This window comes from Triticum aestivum, chromosome 5B, assembly GCF_018294505.1.
Source record: "Triticum aestivum cultivar Chinese Spring chromosome 5B, IWGSC CS RefSeq v2.1, whole genome shotgun sequence".
Lineage (NCBI taxonomy): Eukaryota > Viridiplantae > Streptophyta > Magnoliopsida > Poales > Poaceae > Triticum > Triticum aestivum.
In genome coordinates, this window is record NC_057807.1 from 657,588,291 (window position 1) to 657,598,914 (window position 10,624).

At 56.5% G+C, this 10,624-nt stretch overlaps 1 protein-coding gene across 1 annotated transcript; it reads left to right on the plus strand.

The window, feature by feature from the left end:
- Positions 1–1,447: 1,447 nt before the first annotated feature.
- Positions 1,448–3,590, plus strand: LOC123113955 (thaumatin-like protein 1b). Its single transcript, XM_044535296.1, has 3 exons — positions 1,448–1,610; positions 1,717–2,446; positions 2,933–3,590. Exons 1-3 carry the CDS (start codon positions 1,547–1,549, stop codon positions 3,114–3,116), a joined length of 978 nt encoding a protein of 325 aa, XP_044391231.1. The 5' UTR covers positions 1,448–1,546; the 3' UTR covers positions 3,117–3,590.
- Positions 3,591–10,624: the final 7,034 nt, after the last annotated feature.

Here is a 10,624-nt window from a genome sequence, read left to right on the forward strand (position 1 = left end):
ACGAACCGGTGCTAAAGGTTTGCCACGAATCGGTACTAAAGAGCTCCTCCCGGCTAGCCGTTGGAACCGGCACTAATGGACACATTAGTGCCGGTTCTGTTACAAACCGGGACTAATGTGTCTCACATTTGACCCTTTTTCTACTAGTGGAATCGTGAGGCAAATCGAAGGGACGACAGTGCTTGGCAAGTGAGTGCCCCGCACTTATGTGCCCCTACGAATTTCCGCATGGTTTGGCGTCAAATATGGATGAATAATGATCTATTGATCTTACAATCTGGAGACGATCGCATAGGAAAATAGGGAGATGATGGCTAGCTTTCGCTCCACTCCCCTCCCCCCCCTAACTCCTCTCCGGTGAACGCTAGCCTTCTCCGGCATGACGTGCAGTGGATCCGACTCTAAGAAGTCTGAGTTCGTGGACTGAGGCCTCATCCCATGCGGGGTAGAAGAGAATATGGCCGTCCACAACGGCTCTACGTCGCTCCCAGGAGAAGTGCGCCCGCCCACAGTCAAAATCAATCCAGCAGGAATCCATTGTGTCTGCTCAAATGGCGCCTGGATCCACTAGGGTTGGTGGCTCTAGGTACGTCACAACAGCCTCGTTGGAAGTGGTGACCACCCCACGACGGCGCAACCTTGGTATGGTAGTGGAACCCTGATGACCCATAAACAATAGGGGATCTATCGTAGCATTTTTTAAAAGAGTGTCGAACCCAACAAAGAGCAGAGAGAATTGACAAGTAGTTTTCAACGATGTTTCACTGTAAACGATGTAGAGAAGGTGTGTCTAACATCGTGCGGAGGGCATGTGAAGGGGTGTCTCTGGCGGATGCCGCGGGATTTGTTTGGAGTTGGTCTTCAATGGATTTGTTTGGATCATGTTTGTTTTTCGTTCGGGTGTTTCTAGGTTGGATCCTTTTGATCTATACACGTCTTCATCAACGATGATTACCGTTCTGTTCCACTAGTCCTATGATGCTTTAGCGACGACTTTCTCATTGTCTATATAACATGGTTTGCCCAGCTTTGGTAAGTGAAGAGCGATGATGGTGGTGTGCCTTCGGATCGCTTCAGTCTTGTAGTCGTTACTAAGTGGTTTATAGATCTAGATGTAATTTTCGTTACTCCTAGTATTATTTGTACTGACATAATTGATGAGAAATAGATCAGGAATTCTTTTCATAAAAAAAAAGTCTCAATGGACTGCGCCGAACGACAGATGTGCATTGCGTCGCGATTCGCACGTGGCAGAGGCGATGGAACACGATCACATCGGACGGCCAATAGATATATGTAAAATAGCCCCAGAAATTAAGAAAGTTACACGTCACATCCGCCGTAAAAAACAGCAAAATATCTTATCTGGCATGCCTCATCTTCTCCCACAGAAAAATGTTTTTTTCTCTATAAATACCCTCAACGCCTGCCCACACCAATTGCGGCCACACCACCACCACCGCCTCGCAAATAAAACCCACGTGTCTGTCCTAACCATACCGGCCACCGTACCATCAGATCAGAGCAACGCTCTGCACTCGCTACAATGGCGACACGGGCACGCCGAGCTCTCATCTCCCTCCTCGTCCTGCTGCTCGTCTCAGCCAGCGGTAAGCCGCAAATCGGTCCACGCATATGCATGGATGTAATTCAAGTTCGTTCAAATCGTCCGCTCAATTTACTTGTTTTGCTCATGGTTGGTCACTGATTCTTCAGGTGTGGCGTCCAAGTCGTTCGCCATCACCAACAACTGCGAGTACACGGTGTGGCCGGGCATCCTCTCCAGCGCGGGCTCCCCGGAGATGGACAGCACCGGCTTCGCGCTGGCCCCGGGGGAGTCGAGGACGATGCCAGTGCCCGCGGGGTGGTCGGGGCGGCTCTGGGGCCGGACGCTCTGCTCCACGGACCCCGCCGGCAAGTTCGCGTGCGTGACCGGCGACTGCGGCTCCGGGCGGCAGGACTGCGCCGGCGGCGGGGCCGCGCCGCCCGCCACGCTGGCGGAGTTCACGATGGACGGCAACGACGGCATGGACTTCTACGACGTGAGCCTGGTGGACGGGTACAACCTGCCGATGCTGGTGGCGCCGGAGCAGGGCGCACCCGCCGCGGCGGGTGCGGGCGCGGCGGGCGGCAACTGCGCGCCGACGGGGTGCGTGGTGGACTTGAACGGCGCGTGCCCGGGCGACCTACGCGTGTCGTCGACGACGGCGGGGGCGGGCGGCGGCGTGGCGTGCAAGAGCGCGTGCGAGGCGTTCGGGACGGCGCAGTACTGCTGCAGCGGCGAGTACGGCAGCCCCGGCACGTGCCGGCCGTCGGCCTACTCGCAGTTCTTCAAGAACGCGTGCCCGCGCGCCTACAGCTACGCCTACGACGACGCCACCTCCACCTTCACCTGCGCCGGCGGCGTCTCCGCCTACGCCATCGCCTTCTGCCCCAGCACCACCAGGTACCCACCCCACGCGTCACCGAGATGTCCGTCGTTCTTGAACCTTTTTGTCAAACCAAAAGACAAGTGCCTTTCCATGGCTCCCAAAAGCAAATGGAAAACATCTTTTGACCTCTAGATAGCCCCGGACGCGGTGGTGCTGCACCGCTGTCCGGTTGACGTGCACGGCGCACCGACGAGCCGAGCCGGCCAACAACGACCTCGCCGCATCCGTCCGAGAGCGCCCGGTCGGTACCCCGCATGCCGCCGATCGAACAGTTCCAAACCAAATCGCCCCTGCCCACGGCAAGTCGATTAGTCGACCGTCGTCTCTCGCACCGGACACGCAACGTGTTATCCCGTCACGACGCACACTCTCCTCTCCGTGACTTATTTTCAAATGATAGGAGCTGACTGTTGCACTGACGTGTACGCATGCACACTCCATATTACTATACCATTAACATTTCGTGCTGACGATACGTTTCATTTATATGTGTTGTGCAGCGTGAAGTCGGCCGGGTCGAACCCGCAGGCGCCGGCGGGCCTGCCGCTGATCAACGGCACGATGGTGTACCAGGGGGGCGACCAGTTCGCCGGAGCGGCCGCAGCCGCGCGGCCGCCGCTGGACCTCGTCGCCGTCCTCGCCGGCGTGGCGGCGCTCGCGCTCGCGCGCCCCATGCTGCAGTGATCGACCACTCAACAGTGCCGCCGGCCGCGGGCCATGACATGAGATAATCATGCCTGCGACTGATGCGCACGCGCACCCACCCAAAACAGAGAGAGGACATGGGGACGAAACGGACGCGTGACCTGCCGGCCGGCCGACCTGACGGTGCGGTGGGCCCACGCGATGTGAGATTTGAAATTTGCTGAAGAGACGAAACGCACGTATGGACGGGCATGCAGGAGCTCTGCTCCCTGTTGCGGCTCGGCGGCAAAGAAATGCATGGCTCTGGATTAGTTAGGCTAATTTGAAAATTGGTGTACTACATCAGACAGTTTTATAGGTATTTTCTATGTTTTATATGATCAAACAAGTGGACTTAGTTTCATCTTTTTAATATGTTTGGGTTTGTAAATTACTGACCATTGGAACCTGGTGGACGTGGCGTGATGTGTACGAATCTTGAAATGTATAGTTGCAGTTTAGGGTGTATGTTTATGGACAGATGCATACATAATAATCGTCTTTGTCTTTGGTTTTGCTATTTTCTTTTATTTACGGGGAGGTTTGCTATTTTCCAGCTACATTAAACTTTTTTGTTGCGTCTGTCACTTTTTCCTTCTTCCGTCTTTCTTCTCAAGCGCGCGAGATGAAGAGGCCGGACCTCGCCGGAGAAAACCAGCCCCACTATCTATCTTAAGGAAAGCAACATCTCGATCATCTATCTTAGGGGAATCATCAGCTCCATTATCCATCTTAGGGGTGGCGGAGGGGGGATGCAGCGGATAGCCGGAGGTTTTCGACGGTGGTACGGGGATTAGAGGGATGGCGGGGGCGATGGCCAGAAACGAGATGCGGGAGGTTGAGGGGACGACGGGGCAACGAGACTTTGCGCAGTAGCGTCCACCGGTCATGGGGGGTGGAGGCAAGTGGATTGGGTGGGGTAGGTCGGGGGTTGCAGAGAAGGATGAACCAGATCGTGGCTTAAAGAGAAACACGCTTGGGAGGAAGAAGACGACATGTGAGCGATTGGATGAGGATTGGACGGACGGACAGGAAATAAAGTACCTAATATGAAGCGTTTTTTCACGTACCTGACGTGTACACACATCCCTGTTTCTTTCACTCTTTTGCCTTTTCTCGCTTTTCTTGAGCTTTTCATGTTTGTCGAAAGAATAACTTTTCATGTGTTCCCCATATAACAATTAACAAATAGAGGCTAAGGCCGCGTTCGGTTTCCCTCGGCTCCCTGGCTCCGCTCCTGGAGCGGTAGTTAAAATCCATGCAGCCAGCAAACAGCTGCTCCATAGATTCTATAATTCGAAGAAGTTGGTGGATTGCCGAACACACCCTAAGTATGACGATTGTATGCGATCATTGCTGTTTTCAGCAGTTGATCCGTAGTGGTGTTTCAATGTCAAGACGGGTTGACAGCGATCGGGCCAGTATCTTTGTATCCAGTCTCCAACTGCTTTAAGTATTCTCTCAAAAGAAACTGCTTTAAATTTATGCTGTTGCTGTTCACGTATGTCACCCAAATTATGTCTACGGAGGCGGTAAATGAGGTGGGTAAATGAGGTCTCTACTAGGAAAACACTTGCTCGCTGCGCATTACTGATTTACTGTCAGGTGACCCAGTAACCATCAATGGTGACTCTAACAGACCGTCTAGTTTTAGCAAATTCTGAGTATAGATAGTGTTGCCACGTCTTGTGATAACACGCGAGAACGTAACAGCCACATCTTCAAACAGGCTCGCAACCCATTTTATAGATAAAGCACATACCAAAGTAACAGTGACATCGGTAGCCCTCAATCCCACGACGCAATTCCACATAGTTTGTGAATGTCATAGCACATGCTACTTGTGCCACCTCCCATAGGCCTTCCGCTCAAGCCACTCGCACGGTCTCCTCAATCACAAGACACATTTCTCACCATTGGATCTCAGGTCCGATGGCTTCTGGAGCTCTTGAACATTTTGCGAAGAAGTTATCCGAGAGTCAAAATTTCGCGTAGGTACAATAGATTTCGACGAGCCGTTGGATCTGATCCAACGGCCCAGAAGTCCGTATCACGGTATCATCTAAGTGCTGGTAGCAACTGATATTTTCCCTTCCAACCACCATGACCATATGCTCATGCAAAGTTCAACAACAACTCGCGAAACAGAGGAGCAACGGGAGGTCCGTACTCATGTCCTTTTTTCAGTTTGTCCTCCTTTCGATGAGTTCAGAACGGGAGGCGTTTTCTAGGGGGCGTTTCAGTGGAGATGGAGAAATAGAGACAAACCTTCCATGACCTCAACAAGGCCTGGAAGGTCGCCGTGCCCATGCACACCACCGTCATCCAGCACATGTCTTCCACCGCCGCTTTCAGCCAGCTCCCGCGGGTATGACGGTCGACTTTACGGTGTGGATGCCACGAACCAGATAGTACTCCCTCCGTTCGGAATTACTTGTCACAATGGACGAGTAATTCCGAACAGAGGGAGTAGTACGCTCCAACGTATCCGTGTTCATCGACCGTATCATGGCTGCTTCCGTGATTGGACGAGCAACAAGTTCATAATCATGCCGGCGGTGCTGACGACGGAAGAAATAACCACCGAAACTGAACCTAGTCACACTGAACTTAACAGTCAAAACTGAACCTACTGTCGACACTGACTTAACTGTTGAAATTGAACTTGGACAAGTTTAATACTCGCACGGAGGGCGCCACCTACCGCCGTCGGCGCCAGCCGGAGCTGATGCTGAACGGGAACACCCGCGCATACACATGCGGCAATTGCCGTCTTGCGGCCACGTGCTCGGCTTCCTGGATCTCTACGCTTGCAGCGGGTCAGGGCCCACCGACCTGCAGTGACAACGGCCCGCCGCCGTCGGCCATCTCAGAGCTTCATGTCCTTTTCCATCCATCGACGATCTCCTTCCACTTCCTGAAGCGGCTCGTGGAGCCACCGGTACGCCGCCTGCACCGTGGTGTCGTAGCCCCAAGGCGCGGTCTCCGTCACTCCGAGGTACTCCTCGTTGGAGGAGTGTCTGGACAGGACAACACGTCCAGCACCAACATCACCAGCGTTGTCAGGGTTGTCCAGGAACTTTCCGAAGGAGACGGCGACCACGGGCTCCTCCGCCCATAACGCCTGCAACCCCGTGTCACCGGCGGCGGTGCTAGAGTCCGGGTACTAGTAAAGTAGTAATACCGGGAAACGTACGCCTGCACCATCCCTTGATTACTGCTTGATGGCAGCCCATCGTTGGCGAACGGGTAGTTTTTGTTAGAAGGGAGAGAGAGATTTGGTGGAATAGTTCATCGTATTGCTTGAGCCTCGTGGGCATATATATAGGAATACATGATCTACTTGGAGTACAAGGCAAGCCAGAATATTTCCTAGTCTAACCTATGTTTCCTAATACAATCACGTTACTCAACATCCCCCCGCAGTCACAACGGTAGCGATGCAGACGGTGAGACTGGAGAAGAATCCGAAGGCAAGCCGACGGACACCCCCACAGTCGTAACGGTCGACGCATCGCAGAGTCATGGCTGGAGTGGAAACCAACGAGGTTGCTCAAGCAGGCGACAACCCTTAGTACCGTTTGTCGATGTAGCCGAGAGCGTGGGTGGCGGAGCCGTGGTCGAGGTAGTCGTGCGAAGAATGCCGTGGTCAATGTTGAGTCAGGGTGGCCGGTGTTGAGGAAGTCGCCGTGGAGCCGCGGGCGCAAGAGGGCGTCGAGTTAGCATGGGCGCAGTGGTGCCGAAGTAGGGGTGCACCGGGAAGAAAATGTTGTTGAGGACACATCGCGGCGGGTTTCCCAAGCCCGGGAACACATCGTGGACGAAGGCACACACCGGTGTTGCCAGCACGGAGCATGCGTAGGCGGATGAAGACGAAGTTGACGAAGCGCCGACCAGGCTTGCCAGGCCCGGGGACACGTCGTGGATGAAGGCACGCATCGGTGTTGCCAGCACCGGGCATGCGTAGACGAGGGACCTGCATGAGCTGTACGCCATGTTGGAGAAGTCGGAGGGGCCGGCAGAGAAGAACTCGACGACGATTGCGGCGTCCATCTGCGCAGGGCCGATGTCACCGACGGTGGTCGGAGTAGACGAAGTTGTCGGGGTAAATGACGACGACGCTGGCGATGGGCTGGTGCTTGGACAAAGATGAAGGGGGTGGACGGGCGGCAGCGGCGGCTACGAAGGCAGCGACGACGACGGCTAGGTTAGGAGTGCGGCGGCGATGCTCGAAGTAGGCGAAGAATCCTGACAGTGTGATGAAGACCGGCGCGGACGGTGGCGTTCCCGCGCCAAGGAAGATGGCGCGGTGCATATCACGGGAGGTCGACGCGTGATGGGTGTGGAGCGGACCGCGGGCCGCGGCGCTACAGCCCGAAGGGGCGACGCATCGGCGGTAGGAGGGTCGAGGCGACGGCGGGGACCGCGAGCTGCGACGCTGCGGACCGAAGGGGCGACACAACAACGGTTCGCGAGTCGGTGCAACCGCGTGGACGGCCTCGGGGCGGCGGCGGGGACCGCGTATCACGACACGACGACCCAAAGGAGCGACGCAGTGGCGAGGCACGAGTCGATGCAGCCGCGAGGAGAACCACGGGGCGGCGGCGCTGCGGCCCGATGGGGTGACGCAGTGGCAGCCCGATGCTCGATCGGTGGAGAAGCGCGCTAAACTCGGGGACGATCTTCACGGGACCTGCGGAGGCGCGTGTAACCGACGGGCCAGGTCGGTCGCGCGGCGTAGATGAGGCGGATCATGGAGGCGAGCGGGTGATTAAGCCGATCGCGCGCGAGGTAGGGGACGCCGCTTGGTGGAGGCGTGGTGGTGGCGGAGTCCGAGATGAAGCCGACGACGGCGGATGGCGTGAGACGTCATGCGGACGAGCTTGTCAGCACTGGCACCCGGGCTGCCAAAGCAACGCCGGCGCCTGGGCAGCGAGGCCCGAGCGACCAACGGAGTAGCGGCGCCCGAGTTGAGGCAGCCGACGAGCCTGACGCAGCCGTCCCGACGCAGCCGAGGACGAGGCCGGCGAGGTAGACCGCCGGGCCACCGTACAGACGCGGCGAAGGCGGGTGACGTGGATCGATGGGTGTGCCGGCGCACGAGCGACGCTATGATTGGCCGTCGCATTGACGCGAGGCCGCCGGGTCGGGGCGATGCAGGTGTCCCGGTCGGAGCAGGGCAGAGCCGGCCGGCGCAGGGCGACGGGCGGACTGACGCGCGGACGACGGCTGGCCCCGACGGGCCGCCTCGGCGCGCGTGGCCGCCGGGTCGGAGGAGAGGCCGGCTGGTCGCGCCGGGGTCAGAGTAGAGGCGCTCGAGGTCGACGGCGGCGGTGGGCGACGCAAAATGATCAAGAATAGATCGAAAACCAAAAAGAAACCGCACGATCAAGATGACCGGCGGGAGAGAGAAAACCCCGGAGCAAGACTCGGGGAAAAGACTCTCTAGGACAGCCGGTCAACACGACCGGTGGGTGAACCCTAGGTACGGGCGGCGCGGCCCCCGGCGGTGGTCATGGAGGCCGACCGCCCCAGGGGGCGGCGCGCAGGTGCGGAAGCGGCGGTGGCTAGGGTTTAGGATCGACTTGCGATAGATACCATGTTAGAAGGGAGAGAGAGATTTGGTGAAATAGTTCATCGAATTGCTTGTGCCTCGTGGGCATATATATATGAGTACATGATCTACTTGAAGTACAAGGCAAGCCAGAATATTTCCTAGTCTAACCTAAGTTTCCTAATACAATCACGTTACTCGACATGATGCGAGCTTGAGGCCGTGCTCCGCTGTGGTGTCCTTCCTACGCCATGCCACTGCGGCTCCGAGCGGAGGGCCTCCATGTCGAAGAGCCAGAGCTTGCTGTAGGCGATGGTGTGCCACTGCAGGGAGAAGGTGAGCTCAATGACGCGGCCGCGACTTGGCTGATGTGTCTGCGTTCGCCGGCGGCCGCCAGCAGCTGCCAGTCTAGGCCGAAGGTTGTGCACGCCAACCATTTGATGAAAAGAGAGGTTTAGGAGAATGAAGAAAGGGACAATTTGCAACAAATTTGGATAGGAAATTGCTTGACGCACGCCTGTTTTCGATAGATACCACGCAAAAATGCTAGACTCACAGACCTTTACAGGGCAATTACGGGGCCTTTCCAACTAACTAAACCAGCCCCCCCCCCCCCCCCCCCTGATTTTCATGAAGGTGTGGGGCCAATTTTTCCAAATGACCAATCACAAATTTCCAAGTGGGTCCATCCCGTAAAACCCCCTTAATCACCCCGTGCATGTAGCATTGCTCGATGGGTAATGTTTGTATCCGGTCGTCCGGCCGAAACTGAGCCGGTCGCGTCCTGTCCAGTGTCCACACGTCCTATTGGTCCCACGCGCCGCCCACTTTCCTTTTTCCTTATCCCATTCCTCTTCCCCAAGCGTTCTGGACCATTCATTCGCCCCCACCCTGTTCTCTCCCTCCTCCAATCCGGCTCCACAAAACTCCTGCCCCGCTAGAGCGCCTCCATACATACGCCATCGCGCGCTGCTGTTGGTGCCCGGCGCGACCACACCCGCATGCGCTCGGCTGTTACCGTCTTTGAGATGGGGCGGCCATCATGTGCTGTGTGCGGCTCCTGCACTTGCTGGGACTGCAAGTACCGCAAATCTGTGACGAGGCCGGCCATGGTGTGAGCTCGCACACGAAGCTACAACCATGGGGCGGCTGGCTGAATGCATCCATGAGGATTTTGCTACCACGGGGAAGTCTGCTACAACAAGCGGTAGCACAGGGCAAAGCTGCATAGATGCTACCACCGGTGCGCCAAAATGCTTCGTCCGGCATATCTTTTCGTTGGAACCAGCCTAGCCCAGCGTCGGCAGCAAGAGGCGACGCGGCGGAGCTGCAAACCACGGTAAAAAATGTTACAGTCAGCATACAAACATGCTACATCCGGCATATCTTTTTACTGGAACCAGTCGAGCGTCGGTGACGACGGCGAGGCGGAGCTGCATCCATAATATAAATTGCTACCACCGGCATGTATTTTTGCTGGAACCAGTCGAGTGTCGGCAACGACAACGAGGCAGAAATGCATCCACAATAAATTTTGCTACAACGGACGTATGTTCTTGCTGGAACAAGCATGAGTTTCGGATGGCCACCGAGATTGCCATATCCATGGCTCCATGCCCAGCGACGCTACGACGGCCACACAATGCTGCCATGCTGGGGACAGTGATGGCTCGGTGGTCCGTGCTACATCGAACACAGTATGCAGGGCTGGTGACGGCCGCGCTCTTTTTGGACGAGCGCGAAAGGCCGGGGAGCGCGTGGGCGGCCGTGGGAGGCAAGCACTGGCGTCACCGATGGCCGGCAAGCGTGGCCGCGGCGAGATGTGCAAGGAGGCGTGAGGAAGAATCGTTTTTTGCATAGAGGATGATGTGAGGGTAGAGATCTGATGGGTATTACTGGACGAATCCAACGGACCGGGGCGACCGGCCAAAATTTTGGCCGGTCCGCCGGCGCC

Excerpts from the sequence above, each read along its gene's own strand:
- LOC123113955 (XM_044535296.1), top strand. The coding sequence starts at position 1,547 with ATGGCGACACGGGCACGCCGAGCTCTCATCTCCCTCCTCGTCCTGCTG. Across the intron at positions 1,611-1,716 it reads GCTGCTCGTCTCAGCCAGCG|GTGTGGCGTCCAAGTCGTTC; the intron begins GTAAGCCGCAAA and ends CTGATTCTTCAG. Across the intron at positions 2,447-2,932 it reads TTCTGCCCCAGCACCACCAG|CGTGAAGTCGGCCGGGTCGA; the intron begins GTACCCACCCCA and ends TGTGTTGTGCAG.